The 16,972-nt window shown below is 40.3% G+C and overlaps 1 protein-coding gene across 1 annotated transcript; it reads right to left on the bottom strand.

Moving 5' to 3' along the window:
- Positions 1 to 5,267: 5,267 nt before the first annotated feature.
- LOC149173959 (uncharacterized) lies at positions 5,268 to 6,836 on the bottom strand. Its single transcript, XM_089423889.1, has 2 exons — positions 6,383 to 6,836; positions 5,268 to 5,974 (listed from the first exon to the last, which is right to left on the bottom strand). Exons 1-2 carry the CDS (start codon positions 6,834 to 6,836, stop codon positions 5,268 to 5,270), a joined length of 1,161 nt encoding a protein of 386 aa, XP_089280015.1.
- Positions 6,837 to 16,972: the final 10,136 nt, after the last annotated feature.

The raw sequence follows: 16,972 nt of genomic DNA, 5'->3' as shown, positions 1-16,972 counted from the left end.
GTAAATAACCACCGTGAATGTAACATTATCAGCCATTAAAGCCTTGGTCGTGTTTGCACCGTCACCTCCACTTTTCCATTGGCCGACCATTCACCTCCATATGAGTGTTTACCCATTTTGAGGAACAGATGCGAAGAGTGATTTCACTAGCCATCCTTGTGACACTGCCGTGATTGGAAAATTCCAACCCTTACCTGGAATCAGCTGCTACCCATTTTATCACTCGTTCCTCAAAAGACGAGTCTTCTTTAAGCTCTTTTCATTTGACTCGTAAAATATGAAAAGATTGCCGAGTTTTGGCCTTCCAGCTCGTTAAAGCGACCAGAAGAGCTATCCCTCCTCTAGATTTTAATCTTTTTGGACCTGAGGGATTATTGCACAAAAAGATCGAGCGCTTGTTTTGTTCGGCTCGTTAAAACTATCGAAAATTCATCCCTTCTGTATTATTTTATACTTTTTCGGACTTAAGGGATTAGATGACGAAAAAGGAATTCCGGAGTTAACTTTACGTACCTTTTCAGACTCTCTAAAAATGAAAAGGACCGAGTTATCTTTGTCGTTAGACTCGTTAAAAAGATTAATAGCGAAAAACTTGTCTTTAGACGAGAACGAGTTTCACTATCGCTAGGCTCGTTAAAACATAGCGATGGGTTTGCCCGAAGGGAAAATTATAGAACAAGCATATGTTATCCTCCTCAAGCTTGACAAAAATAAAGAGGTACTGGTCAGCAATGACTGGGGAAAAATTGGGAAGAAACTCAAAGAACCTTTATTGGTAGCAAGTCGCTCTTGAACATGACACTTCCACTCCGTGCCTGAGTCGGGTTGGGTTGTTTCATTCACCGGTCACATCACCATGGTCTCGCCATACCATCCACCTTTGGGGTAAATGCTACCAATCCATCACATAAGTGTCGCCGACATGTTCAAGAGAAGTCATCCAGAGAAGTCACCCGTGTCCCATCCACTACCATACATTATACTTCATTCTTTCATGACCGCCACCCTGAACCATATATCATCAGATCGTTTTCACCTCCATCAAAATCATTTACTCCGTTCCGTGTCATTGATGTGGGATACATCAAGGCCCTCCTTTGACGGATCGCTTCTTGTTGACATCAGCTCATTATCCAAGAAGTTGATCTAGGAACACCCCCTTCAGTACTTTGAAGCTTGCATGCCTCAATGGCAAGTTTCTCAGTTCTGGCGACAGGTATACATCAATGACCTTCGACCGAAAGATTTTGCGTGGTGTTCGACGCCAAGTCCTTTATTCACACCACATGAATTGTACTGCAGTACCTTGAGGGTCATCATCATTATCGGTGATTCCTCTCGCGCTTGTTAACAGTTTACATCATTGACTGGTAATCAAGCGATGTCTTTCCATGTTCGACTTCAAAACATTTCTCACATGGATCGACTTGTACTTAGAGTGAAGATCGGACGAGATTGAAGACCCCGGATCTAGTTTCATCCATCCGGGCTACGATATATATTTAGGAAAAATAAAGACATTGACATGTACAGCATTGCAGAACGGATAATCATCCTACCAAAAGGATGATGATTTCATCAGAATCATCAGTCTACCATCAGACGATTGTCTATCCTATGTACATAAAAATGAATTTATAAAGCTGAGCATGGGAATGCCCGCCTCAGCTAGATCATGAAAACAGTATGAAAAATAATGTATTGTATTGTATCTTACTACAGGTCTCCTCCCAGCATTGAAAGAACTTCAGATCCTCCTAATAAAGCATTTCACCCGATAAACAGCCTCATACTTTAGGGGGCAACTGTTATAGACATTTTTGTGCCTTACAGCTCTAAGCATGAAATGTCCATAATCCAAGGGATCCAAAGTCCCTAAAAGTGTTGTTCCTGCCCCTAAAGGAACAAGGTCAACCAATGACAGCTTCTCCCAGAAGTTCTCCACCAAAAACTACTCAGAAACAGTCAAATCAGGATCAATTCAAGTGCTCCACTAGCTGCCTGCATTGCAAAGCACCCAAATAAATTGGCTAGGTGCGTTGCAATGCACTTGAATGCGCTACCCAGGTGCGTTGAGCGGGAAATGACAAGTGGCAAAGTCATTCAACGAGGTGGAGAGATAATGGAAGCTTCTAGAATCTTCTCCAATGACACTTGCCTCACTGAATTCGACCAGTGATGAGTAAGAAGCTCTCAGTCTCCAAGTGGAAGCAAGAACTGACAGAGAGAAGCCACAAGTCAAAACATAAGCTGACTCATCCTCTCTGCTTACATCTATATATGGATCCCTCATCCTAGAGATCCAGAGGCTGGAATTTTGTACTTTGCAGAGAATTGCAGTTGGTTTGAGATTGAGATTAGTACATTGGGTGATTTATGCTTTGTTGGAGGTGAGGAAGGGATTCCTTTGCTGGGAGGTAGATGCTGGATCGGGACTCACTTGGTTGTATCTCCTCTTGGACTTTCTTATCATTTCAATAAAACTATTTGAGTTTCTTCTACATGCTTGTATACCAGTGATGTTTTGTTATATTTGCATGTTTAGCTTAATCTGATCCTGAGCTTTTTATGAATGTAAATCTATATCTTCGTGTAGTTTCTCTCTTCTGTGATCTTGCAGGAAGTGAAGTTGGGCCAGTAAGGGAGCAGGCAGCGGGAAGCGAACAAAGGGAAGAGCGATTGGATCAACAAACTAGCGAAAGACACAGGTTAGTTACATCCTTCCTCTTCATTTACATTTCATAAAGAAGAATACTCAAGCAGTTTTCCTTGTTTGTTGCTAAGGCACTGTCATACCTTAGAGTGGGATAGGGGCGTTCTGAATAGATACTTTTCCCAACAACAGATATCTTCATTCTCAGCCACGTCACCAGTCCCATTGCCTCCTGGAGGGCTCGACAAAGGACGAATGCCGCTGGAACTACCTGCGATGGTCATTGAAGCAGAGGCTCCATGCTTGCTGCCATCTAGAGGTTGAGTGTCACCAGGAGCACCACCGTCATCGTGCTGCTTACCATGCCTATCCACCTTGCCTCCTTCAGCCATATTCTGCACATTGCTATGACTACCCGTCATTCTGTTGCCGCCCTACGCAAGCTCAACTGAAGTGCTCTCTGTTGCTTGAGGATGATCCTCTTCTTCAGAAAAGATAATAGTAATATTGGTCGTGATAATGGGCCTATTAAGGCTACTCTGAAACTTGAAATGAGTAGTTTGAAAAGCATTGTATGGGAAAGGTCTGCGGGAAGGGCTAAGAGGAGGCGAATTTTCCAAAGATGAGGGCTGCGTAGCAGGGGGCAGAGGTTGATCAACAGAGTGAGTAGACCGAGATCGCCCATGGCCCCCACGTATTCCTCCATGGCGGCTTCTCATGAGCTCACGGACCATGAATAAGAAGTGGTGGGTAACCTCAGAAGAACAGGAATCTTTGGAAGGGAGATGAGACAACACAAGGTGGTTGTGAGCAGAGTTCAGAGGATAGGCCTGAGACTGGAAAGAGGGAAGCTCAATTTCACCACCAAGAGCCACCAAGAGCGACCCACTGATGTCTGAAATCGACCTACTACAGGGAATTGCTACAAGAAACGAGCAATGGCACGAGAATGGGGTGAGAGCAATGGAATGGTAAACTGAATTTGCCATGATTATATCAACAGTCACCTTTCCTTGGGCAGGGAGAGCAATTAAGGCAATCTTCATGCAGAATCGTTCTCGCCTGAGGTGAGCTGGCTTGAGACAGATATGTGCATGGAGAGGAGCATTGTCCTACATCTGGCAGGGACGAGCGCCGGAAATATTAAATAAATCCATCAATTAACATTTAATTCACCCGCATTCGAGTGCTCTTCTCCTTCCCGTTCCATTTCAGTCTTCACAAGGTTTTGGTAATCCATGAGTTGTGTTTCAGAGGCCAAGATGGAGATTGATCCTGTGTGAAGATCCAACCCACATTCAACTCCAATATTAGCTAGTAAGTCAATGACTTTATTACCTTCCCTGTGGATGTGCTTCAGAGTGATTGCCCTATGAGAGGAGAGCCAGGATTCAATGAGCTCAAGCCTCTTTGCCATTCTCCAACTGTTGCTCACCTTGCTTGAGGGAGTGCCTTGCATAATTTTAGAAACCATATTTATGATGATCTGAGAATCGCCTTCTATGATAAGCGGAAAGAATCTGTTGTTTTGAGCTTGAATGAGACCCTGCTAGAGACCTTCCAATTCAGTCGAATTATTGGTGTCCCATCCTTTTGATCCTAGGAAGGATAGAAGAGGGGCACCCTTATAGTCTCTGAAAATCCCTCCAAAGCCCGAGTTACCTGGATTACCTTTCGAAGCTCCATCAAAGTTTAGCTGGAACATATACTTGGGAGGGGGGAGCCACTTTCCAAGTGAACGATCCACCGGAGGTTTTGGGCCTTTTGAAATATGTTCTTGATTCCACTGAAGGTTCCAATTAGCCCAGATATTTTGTTCTTGGGGGAGAGAGGGAAGGTCCTCCTGATACCATGATTGAAGAGAAATGGTTTCCTTGATATTTTGGCAGATAATTTTCCAAAGATTCTCCAGAGGCGCAGAATGATCCTTGAAGATTCTTCGATTTCTTTCCTTCCAGATGGCCCACATAAGGAAGCCCGGAATGAGCTTCCATAGGAAATTCAAGATCTTGCTTTGATAAGGATTTCGATCCTAGTTGTGAATTGTGGTGATGATGTCTCCATGTATTCTTCCTTCCTTTTGGCATCGGAAGCTGACCTTTTCCCAGAGTTTGCGCGCAATACGACAGGAATGCATGAGATGCTTTACGGATTCCTCCTCTTGTCTACAGTTGGGGCACATTGAGGGCCCATGATAGTTCCTCTTCCTGAGATTATCCCATGTGAGGATCCTCTTATGACACAAGAGCCAGAGAAAGGTGGAGATTTTCGGCCAGTTGGTAGGGTCAAAAACTTTGCTCCAGAGAGGGTCTTTAACCATATGTTCCTTGATTAGGATATTATAAGCTTCTTTTGTAGTGAAGGTGCCTTTTTCTTCATATCCCCATCTGAGTATATCCCTTTCTTCAGAGAGATGTATACTCCTTTTCATTAATTCTGTGTTAATAGTTTATTGAACTTGTGCGGTTCCCTGTCTTAGAATTTGATCTGCTTTGATCCATTGCCTATATCCTTGAGTAGAAGAGGTATTCCAAAAGTTTTTAACCTTGTCATATGTCTGCATATCCTGCTCCGGAGGTTGCAAATGAGCAATTAGGTCCTTTAACTTGGGCATCTATTGCCAATAATCTTCCCAAAACCTTGCTATGTTGCCATTCTTTATTTCCCAGAAACTATGCTGTTGAATTAGGCTTCTGTGCTGCTTGGCCGAATTCCAGATTAGGGAACCCATGCTAACTTCTGACATTCGTATTAGTTCCTCTGTTGGCCAATTGCTTGCATACTTTGCTATCCACATAGTATCGCAGGGGGTGAGTGGCACAGTAAGCCATTTCCACCATATGCGAACCCCCATGACCTCGTTGATGTGAGAAGGATCCCTCAATCCAGTACCACCGCCACTCTTTGGCAGACAAACTGTGTCCCATTTAACAAGAGCCCATTTTCGTTTTTGACCTAAGCTTCCCCAAAGAAAGGATCTCTGGAGATGCTTGATTTCTTGGAGAACCCATTTGGGAGCCGCAAGGATGGAAAAAAGGTAGAGCGACATGGAATGAAGAACAACTTTTATGAGTACTAGACGACTCGCCATATTTAAGGCTCTGTGAGTCCAAGAGGAAAGGCGAGCCTCCAATTTTTCTAATAGGATCTTCCATGAAGAATGCTTCAAGGCCGAGGCAGTCAGAGGAGCTCCTAAATATTTGGAAGGAAGGACAGTAATAGAAAATCCTAGAATGCGGGCTATAGCCGCTTGGGTAATAGCAGGGGTATGGAAAAAGCAAATTTGGGATTTGGATTTATTGATAGAGGCTCCCGAGGCATCTGAGAAATCCGTAAATAAATATTTGAGCTAACGAGCTTCCTAAACTGATGGATGACCAAATAGCATGTTTTCATCAACAAATTACTGGTGTGTGAAGGTGGCAGAGTTGTGGAAAGACAAGCCTTTAAGGAGCTGAGATTGCTGGGCTAATTTAATGCTTCGGCCCAATCCTTCTGCCATAATAACAAAAAGGAAGGGGGAGAGAGGGTCTCCTTGCCTAATTCCTTGGGAAGGATGAAAAGGAGAGGAGGGAATACCATTGATCAGGACCGAAAAGAAGGAGGATAGGAGACTCATAACCCACCTTACCCAAGGAGGAGCAAAACCAAAAGCAATTAGAGTTTTTTTAATGTACAACCAGCTTAAGCTATCAAAAGCCTTTGAAAGATCTATTTTAAGTAGCATACCTAGCTTCCTGGATTGCTTCAAGGAATGAATTATTTCATGAGTAAGGATGATACCATCCGTAATCTTCCGACCTTCAACATATCCAGATTGTTCAGGTGAAATAATGAGAGGAAGCAACAGTTTGAGTTTGGAAGCGATGACTTTGGAGATAATCTTGTAGATTATATTGCACAAAGCAATAGGCTTGAATTTGTCGGGAGTACTAGGCTGAGCTTCCTTGGGAACAAGGGCAATGAATGTGGCATTCAATCCAGGAAACATCCATCTTAAGATTCTTGATTCCTCAACCACCTGCCAAACTTCCATTTTGATCAATTCCCAAAAATTGTGGAAAAAGTTGGAGGTAAATCCATCTGGGCCAGGTGCCTTTCCCGCTTTCAACTGAAGAACTGTTGTTTCAATCTCCTGTAAGTCTACAGGCCTGAGAAGAAGTTGATTGTGCTCCTCTGACATAATTTTAGGAATGTTTCTTGTAATTTTTTCTATGGCTATCGATCTGTCTATATGTGGCTCATGATGCGCCTGCTTGAAATAGTTTAGAAGTTCGCTTTCAATTTCTTCATGTGTTTCCACCTTAGCCCCCTACTCATTTTGAATGTGATTTATGTTGTTATTCATTTTGCGTTGGATGGTGGTACTATGAAAAAATTTTGTGTTTTTTTCGCCATCCTTATTCTTGATTTTTACCTCCATAGCATTTCTTCCTGTTTGGCCCTTTCTAAGATTTGCGCCTCAAGAATTTTTTCGTCTTCTAACAGGTCATCGGATCGGCCTTCAATGATGATCCTTTGCTGTAGACGTTTCATGTCTTGATCGAGGGTGCTCTAAGCCTGGAAAATATTACCAAAAGAAGTATGATTCCATTGTTTGATCTTGCCTTTGAGATGCTTGAGCTTCTGCTGAAATTGAGACATCTTTGAACCATTAGGAGGGGAGAAATTGGTCCATTCTGAGTTGATTAAGTTGTTGAACTCTGGGTGGGATAGCCAGAAAGCCTCAAAATGAAATGGTCTTCGGGTCGTGTTACCAGGACGAGTCCATTGAAGGGAGATTGGCCAGTGATCAGATCCTAAGAATGGCAAGATGGAAGCAGCAAAGTCTCCTCCAATATGAATAGCGTTGTCTGAAAGTAAGAATATATCCAAACGGGAGGTGATCTGATGCACCCCTGCTCTCTTGTTGCTCCATGTAAAAAGTCCATTATTGAAAGGCAGGTCAATAAGCCAGTTGTTTTAAATAAAATATTTTAGGGGCTTCCATTCCTGACTTCCTCTGTTTCTGCCTCCCCTTTTTCCTTCCAGCCTAGTGATCAAGTTGAAGTTGCCCCCTGAAATCCACAGTGGATGCTGTCTATCAGCGTTGATTGCTGAGAGAGTGTTCAGGATTTCTGCTTTATGCAGAGCCTCCTGGGGAAAATACACATTGGTTAAATGCCCGTGTATATTGGTCCCGATTATGTGAAAGGTTGCTTGGATGAAATTCTTATTTGCATGGATGTTGTTGAGCAGAATAGAATGAGCATCCCATAGGACTGCAAGGCCTCCAGATTCCCCATCGGCGTCCATTGCAGCTGTGAGACTTCCTGGCCATACTTTTGCTGCAATCCTTTCTAGAGCACTTGAATTGCACTTGGTTTCTTGCAAGAAGAGGATTTGTGGTTTTTCTTGCATTATCATGTTTTTGAGTAACCTGCCTTTCCCTGGGCCATTGAGCCCTATGATATTCCATGAGATTAACTTCATTGGGAACTATTGTGGAGGGAGTTATAGTACTTTTTTAGCTTGGAGTACCTGCCTAACTCCACTAACATTTCTCCTATTCTAATTGTTCGTTGGAGATCCGTTTTCCTTCCACGTTTCTTGATATCTTTGGTAATGAATCTTCCACCCAAGGGGTTGCCAGTCTGAATACCTAAAGATTTTTGCCTTTGTGCCCATGATAGGATCTCCTCCAGATTCTCTAGTTGTCGATCTGGAATTTTGTCAAAATTTTTTGTTTGACATAACTGCTCTAGGCCCTGAATGTCTAGTTCCCCAATATCTATGCTTTCTGGTTCCTCCTCCATGTGCTGAGATTCATTTAATTCTTCATCTGTTTCTGCTTCTAGTCTAGGATCAGATTGTAAGTTGTCTACCTCCATTCCTTGAGTGTTCCAGGTTGGGGCCTTTAGCTTAGTTGAGGAGAAGGGATCTCTGGGCAGAGGATCTTCTTGGAGCGATCTGGAACCTATGTGCTTCAATTGTGTGTTCTTCGTTGCATCCTTCTCAGGGGGAGCGAGAGTTTCAGAGCTAGGATCAGTTTGATGAGCTAATGCTTCAAAGTTTTTGCTTGTTGAAGGCTTGGAGGAGTTGGCTTGAGGCATTTTGGGAATTGAAGCTGATTTCTTGTGGTTTTTCCTGCGACTAGCCACTTTGGTAAAGCCGTCAGCCTCAGGCACATCTGGGGAAGAAGGGGATGAAGGTTTTTGAGTGAGAGGACAGTCCCTGAATAGGTGGCCCAGGGCATGACATCTTCTACACCTAAACGGCACATGTTCATAGTCAATCAGCTTAACCCACTCAACATCGTCATGGATCAAACTTACCGCATCTGGAAGGTCCTTATTGAGATGCATGTAGACGTAGATGTGTGCGTAGGAGGTATCTCTTCGGATTTTTGTTTCCTCTGCAGCTTTTATAAATTCTCCCAGAACGTTACCAATTTCTTGTAGAGAGGCTTCCTCCCAATACTCTAAAGGAAGCGAGTACAGTCGAATCTATACTGGAGCCAAACTGAGATCCTCCTTATCAGGGTTGAAGCGCTCTACCCATCCTCTGAGATACAGTCTGGCGGCATTGAAGAAGTAAGGCCCTCCATCCAGAACCCTGTTCCGATCCTCTAAGCAGTTGAAAATGGCTGTAAAGAACCCTTTAGGTCCCAACTGCAGGATGATATGTCCTTTTGGTTTCCATTTTGCTACTATCCATCCCCGCAGTGCCTTCTCAGTCGGCCATAGTCCAATAAACTTTCCTATCAAAGCATGGTCCTTCATATACTGTATCTGAGCATTGATTCTGTGACTTGGAAATTCTACTTTCGGGCGTTCAGCGGCCATTGGCTTGCATGTTGTTGAGATGATCTTGGGAATTTCTTTGTTATCCTTTTTTGCCTATTGTGAGTTCAGATCCATACTGTCCTCCCTCTGATACTCTGGTTTATCACCTTCCTTATTGCTTTGCCGCTTTTCATCATCCATTGGTGGAGGCGTTGAGCCCTCCCCCTGGGGGGGGTTCATGAAGTTCGAACCTGTCTTGCTGAGATCACAAGGTCGTGATGTCATCAACGTTTGCAGGTCTGTGGCTTTCTGGAGTGATCTGCCGTTGCAGAGCTCACAGAAACCCGAGAGTGCAGACCCTCCGCTCATCCATCAATGGTGAATCGTCCCTCATTATAATAAAATGTTGCATATATTATAAGGAAGTATTTAATAAGATCAGGGTAAACAACATGAATTATATATTGGTTCTTATTGCATATTTCTCTTACAACTAAAGTACTAAATTTTCTTTAAGAGAAGCAGTGCATTATTATTTTGATTCTTCTTAAAGCATTCAATTATTTCCTTAGATTAGTTGGAATGAAGTTGTTGTGTGATTTCTAGTTTAAATTCATGTTTGCAACATAGCAATAATGTTTTAAGAGGTTTCACATTCTTTATTTCTTGAATCACTTTCTTTTGAATGGGGCCTACATTCCCTTGTCCCCTGGACAATTGAGGAAGACTTACTGTAGGAGTCAACTCAACCCAGAAGAGGAGCCAGAAGTAGATTCCCGGAGTGTGTTTACTTTGCTTTAAAGAGTCTTGTTTATTTTTCCTGAATGATGCTCCTTTTGAATTTCTTGCAAGAGTTTGGTTTTTATTTAACAGATCCCTAAGGTTGTATTATGGCATATATTGTGCTATGCCTCTAAGTTTACTTACCCGGATTGACAAATTAAATGTTGGTGTAAATATTGCATTTATACCGCCTGACATTTGGCGCCATTGTGGGGGAGGCGTTGTAGGATAAGGCCTCAATGATTTTTCATGCTTTTCCCTTTCCTTCGCAACTGAATTTATAGATTAATGAGATTCCCCTTGTTTACTAAAGCATACTAGATGACATTCCCAGAGAGCTCACAAGCAAGGTTTTCCTTTCTGCAATTGAGTGATTTCCTTTACTACAAATTGTGATACTTGATTTGTTTCTTTTACTGCAATTTGGTTTTTATGAGTATTTTTTCTTTCTGCAAAGTGTGATGCTTATTTTACTGCAATTGAGTTTTTATGAGCAATTTCTTTTACTGCAAAGTGTGTTACTTTTTTGCAATATAGGTTATTTAATTTCCGCAAGTGTGCTTTCCTTAGTTTATAATCTTGGTTTGTTATTTTTACTGCAATTGATCTTTTGAGTTTTTCAGTGTTGAAGGAACCCCCCACCCTACATATACACCATTCATGTGCTAACAAATGTACCAGTTGGCTTGCTAAAAATAGGAAAATGGTATTTGGAGGAATCATCTAATGAGGAATCTTTATGTTGCTACAGAGACATACAATTCATCCAATGAAGAATTAACAATTGAAAATTTTAATATTTTGATTGAACATAAAAATGATATCATTAAATATTTAATTTCGAAATTGGATGATTTGCAGGAAGAGTGGGAGCAAGATGAAAACCCACTGCTTATCTTTTGCGCCAACTGTAGAAAGAAACACCTCCTTGGAAAGTGTCCACTTAGTAACCTAAAAATTTGCAAAATTTGTGAAGAGGATCATCTAACGGAACGTTGCCCATTACTACCAGGATTACTAAAGGTACTCAGGAAATCAAGTAAGGAGTCAAATCGACTACCAGGTATAACTCAAAACCCCTTATTATTTGATACTTGGAATAATTCTTATTTTCCTGAGCAAGTTTCTCAACATGTTTATAATCCTACAATTTCATGGCAAACTTTTAATCCTCCTCCAATCGAATATCCTACTTCATGGCCATAGTGGCCCTCTCCTTGGCCCTCATCCTCAAGCCAGATATCTCCATGGCCTCAAGAATCGTTTGGATCCTTATCTCTAGGGAAATCTCCCATGCAAATTCAATCATATGAGCACCAACAACAACCACAATTTCTTTCCAATGCACCATTAAGTTATCCTCCCCCATGGTCTTAGCCACATGTGCAACCTTACCCTAGCCTCAATCCATACCCTACCCCTTATCCTAATCCTTACCCTACTCCTTATCCTTACCCATACCCTAGCTCTCATTCAAACCCTAATCTGTACCCTAACCCTAGTCCATACCCTTATCCATACCCTAGACCTAACCCTAGTCCAAACCCTAATCCCAATCCAAACCCAAGCCTTAGTCCAAGCATTAACCAAAACCCTAGCCCAAACCATATCATAAACCCTAATCTAAACCATGAGGTTGCACAACAGTTGGAACCACCTATTCTTCCGGTTGATTCCCATGTTGAACAGAATACTACATCTTCCATGTTTGGAAAGGGAATGAATTTGGAAACTTCCCCCATTACTGTTGAACATTCGCCCCGGGAAGTAATCATTCAAATACCACCAGAGGAGCAATATTTCATTGAAACTTGTTCTCAAATGTTGTTGAAGCTCAAAACCCTAGAATCTCTCCAACCATTTCTTGAGAACACTGTCTCTTATCTATTTATTTGTAACACTATATTCAATTTTTTAATGAATGAATGAGAATGAGAGAGAATACCTGAGGCTGAAGCCTTTTTCCGCCAATATTTTGTGTCTGATTTTTATGTGTGTTTTTCTGTAATCTATTTGAGTTAATTTCATTTTCAATATGTGGAATCAGAGCTTAGACGATTACCACCTACGCGTGAGATTTGGTTTCAATTCACGGTGGGAGCATTGGTGTCGACTGGTGTGAGCTCATGAAGAAATTGGTTGCTGCTGCGACTTGCCAAATAACCCTGTGTCAAGATCTTAGTTTCGCAGTTTCTGCAAGAGGAGCTATGGTGATATTTGTGAGCTCCATGACATGAAATCGTAGATTGGTGGTGTTTATCGTTGTTCCCTTGACGGCTGCAAGCTTCAGCACAGAATAATTAACTGAAAATTCACGTGACAACAGGGTAAAAGACGCATTGGAAGCGCAGTGCCATAGTGAAGTGCAGTGAAAGAAATATGCCTAAACGTTGTGAAATATCCTGTTGACATTGGCACGCTTTTGCTGTCCATTTTGGCTCCGAGATACTGTGTTTTGTAAAGGTATGGATAGATTAAATTTTTCTTGATTTAATTAGGTGCACAAAAAGTTAAATGCGTCTTGATAGTGGCATGCCACGACCGGCAATTATTTCTTCTAAACTGTGGGATGTCCCCTTGGGAAAAGGATTCCAGAGAATGTTTTTGTGTTTAATTTCATAATGAGGAAATGTTTTCCAGTGTTGATGCATTCCATCACTCAAGAAATCACCACCAAAGCAGAAGTGGAGTAACGCAGCTCTTGGTATGAGTCAGAAGAAAGTCTGGAAAATTCGTCTTTGAATTAGTAAATTCAAGAGTGGAAAGTGATATTATGATCTCGTGTGATCTTAAAGTCTCTTGCGGTCTTCGTTCTTGAACGAATTTTGGCTAAAACTGCTGAAAGAAGTCCAGTTTCAACGCATTAAACAAAAAACTACTCAAACATCGGTGAATTCAGTGGTGGAATCTTCAAATCGAGGAGGTTGCAACAAGAAGTTGTTCTTGCTGGGACTATTTATGTCAGCAAATTAACTGAAGTTGTGAGGATATGGAACGGCAGGCTTTCCTCAAGAAATGAAAGACCCACTTTCTTGCCTCTTATAGTAACGCCATGGCTGACTGCGAGCTCTGGCTGTTCTCTCCGCTTCGTTTCTCTGGTGGAAAATAATCTCTAAAATGCAACCACTAGTTCGTTGATACAGGCAAGAACTTTAGACATATCATGTTCTGTCAAAACATTTTATGCGGATACGATTTGGTAAGTCACTTTTATTCTATGGTTTCATGAAAAAAAAAACAATTTTAAGCGTGGAGTTTACAGTGAGCTTGGAGTTAAAAGCTCAACAAAATCGTTGATTACGTGTAGTATCCTTAAAGGTTATTTACGCACCCTTTCACTTTTTCTCTCCAACGAATAACATACATAAAGCTTATGGTGTATGGTGCATATACTTTTACATGCACAAACGATAAATCTTTTTTGAAGTGTCTTCATAAATCGCTTTAAAGGAAATGTTACATCACTTTGGAGTGTCTTGGCAATGTTCATAATTTAATGGGATGAATGTAAAAGCATTTTTTAAAAAGGGATCAAAAAATAATGCTTTTAGAGGAATAAGGTGGATTAGAAAATTATTTTTTAAAGTGATTGTGTGGACCTCCAATAAGGTGCATTAAGCTCTGATACCACATTAATGGCAGCTCTAATACCACAATAATGGCAGAAGTGTCCTCAGACACGTAATTTTATTAATCAGAAAAAAAAATTACATAATTGATTTTGCAAGAGTTTACACCCGAACAACACAAACACTCTTGCAATGAGCTATATATAAGCTCCATGTCCTAACTACCTCTAATTATGGATCACTTATTAAATAACAAGTGTCCATTTACAATAAATGCTATTCAAACCAACTAGCTAACTAATCTCCTAAAATAGAGCCTAAGATACGACACATTTGGAGAGTCATGTCTAGTTACAACAATATGCTAATTCTAAAAGTCTCCATTAAATAATATCTTAAATTAATAATTATTTTATTCTAATTTTATAACCTATGATAAAATTGTATTTTTGGATCATCTAACACCATTCTTGTCAATTTGAAAATCAAATATTTGAGCCTAAATTTGAGGGATTTATCGTTTGTCTTTCACCAGATTCTTTGTGCCTCCAGGAGAATGACTATCAAACTGTGGAAGACTCGCATCAATTGGAGAATCATACATATGTGGATTTCATTGAATCCTGGTTTCAAGCAGTCATCAATCCACCTTATTTCCTCATTATTCAAAAACTCTTGGTACCATATCAATTGAAGCAATTGGTTTCTCACGCTTTGGTATGTCTTGAAGTATATTCTTTAAAACTAAGTGTGAGTATAATCAACATTTGTTGCACACTTGGTCGCATTGGAAGTCCTCCTATACTTAAAAGGGAGTCTTCTACTTCTTAGGGTAGATTAGGGTAGAAGAATAAAAAAATGCCATGAATAAAGTTGTTACAACAATGTAATTGGGGTTTTGACTTTCAAAGCGTAGCCACTGAAACCGCTTTTAATCCACATTAGTTTTTAACACACACATCTGTGACAAATCTTGTTGAGTTTGATTCACTCTAATACCTCATGATTTTTCAAAAGTAACCATGATTAACCACTCTAAAGAAGTTGTTATATGAGATATAAATTTTCAGTTTCCCTGAGAAGGTACTATTGGAGAGCCCCCTATGGTGGACCACTCGTGTAAAGATCATAATAAGCTATTCATGAGAATGCTAGCATTATTAACTTAAAGAATCTTTCATTCATTATCAGGGATATTTTTAATATGTCTTTAAGGTAGAGGAACTAGCCAATAATGATTAGTCATTAAAATCTTTTCACGCCATCCTGTACACTTAAGGAGTAGATATGTCTCCCCACTTATTAAGTAACCTTTAAGGTTAATCACAATCAGAATTTATAAAATATTTAGGGGAGGATAGGAGGTCTCGTGATGAGCTGAACTACCATGATCATGAGACCTAACATGCATGACATTATTTTTGTTGGTCACTAAGCCAGACTAATGGCTTTCAACTGAAAAACTAGAAGACAAGAGGTCTCATCACAAGCCGACTTGTTCATCCATGTTATTTCTTGTGAGTGGCACTGCCATCAGCTGGTTACCAAGCCAGGACAGTGGCCTTCATCTAACTTTTAAAATTAAATAAGATAACTCTGAATCTATATCTAGTAAGTGGGACACAGGTATTTCACTGGGTTAAAAGACATCCCTGCCAAGGTTATAAACACCTGCGGGTAGTAGGGCCATGTTTGTGGTATTAAAGTTAATTGCATACTATGATTTACTTGGTTATCTCTATCTTTCCCTAAAACTCATCATTTTATTTCTTGGATAATGGTTTTAAGATTCTTTGAGCATGATGCTTTGAGTTCTATCTTTCAAAAATTAGGAATCTTTAATGATGTGGTACCCTTAGTGAAGGTAATTATTTGTACTGGATTAAGGAGAAATTTACTTTCGCATCTGCGTGACAATAAATTTAGAGTGTTCAATTTGTTGATCGGTCCAGGAAGGTGTCATTTTGTTCTATTTTTATCTCCCTTTTCTGGTATCATAACTCACTTAATTTTTTATGGTATTTAGAGTGATGAATTACTCAGTGATGATTACTCACAAGGTGTTGATGGAAAACAATGTCTATTGTTTGTGGTTGCCTCTAAATAAGCACTATGTGATGTAGGTACAGGATTGTTGTATTAGGTGAAGGAATCTTATGGTAATTTTCTTGAAATTGCACCTTTTCAACAAAGATTTGATTTTTATCATGATTGTTAATAAGACTCTGGACAAAAATAAGAGCTCTGAAATCTATGACAAGCAGGGAATTCAATTGAAACAGGACAACAGGAATGTGATGTCTATCATAAAGGTGCAGTATTTGTTTTCCATAATTTATGGTAAAAAGCATTGCTTTCCTATACTTGATCTTGTTGTAATTTTATCATTCCTGCACTCGATACTTTCATAAGGGATGTAACATGGTTTTAGTTGGAACTGTAATAGTGTTGTTTCAGACTTGATGAATACTTTAAATGATGACATACCATGACATCTTCATATTTCCTTGCTAAGATTTTTTGCTTGCACTTTTTTTGGAAATCATAATTTGATCTTTAAAACATATCCCCTGCCTTCTTCCATGCATTTATGGTCCTATGGTTTGGCTTGCATGAGGACATGCAAGAAGGTCAGTGTGGGGAGTGTTGAGCCTCCTTTTTGTCCAAATTTTCATGATTTACTTGAATAATTATATGTCTATACTAAGTGTCTATAATCATTATTATTCGTTTTACGCATTATTAAGTTATCATTTAGAGACATTTAGAGCTGACAGTTTTTGATCTATGAACTCTTCTTGTTTTGTTAATTTAATGTGAAAATATCATTAATGTCAGGATCTTTTGTGGCAGGTGTTAACATTCCTATAGTAGCAGTTCCTATACCAGCTGTGCCTGCACCAACATTCCTGCACCAGCTCTGCCTGCACCAACATGCCTGCACTAATTTGGGGCTTTCATACATTGACACATCTATAGGGAAATATGAAAGAGGTTTTTGTTCAAAATGGTGTTTGAACACTTCCACATAAGCTAAGATACACCTAGGTCGTACGGATTTATGTTTAGGCAATAATTAATGCCTCAGCCCCAAATTCGCAGCAGTTTCCAAACTGCCAACTTCTGCCTTGTTTTCTATGCATGTGAAGGAAAATGAAGAAATTCTAGAACATGGGTTTTGGTCCCAATATAGCAAAATGACA

The sequence above is a fragment of the Pinus tabuliformis genome, chromosome 4_1, assembly GCF_031772625.1.
Source record: "Pinus tabuliformis cultivar Carrire ecotype Pingquan chromosome 4_1, CPIR1, whole genome shotgun sequence".
Lineage (NCBI taxonomy): Eukaryota > Viridiplantae > Streptophyta > Pinopsida > Pinales > Pinaceae > Pinus > Pinus tabuliformis.
Note: the sequence above shows the minus strand (reverse complement) of the source record. Positions and strands in the feature narration are given on the sequence as shown.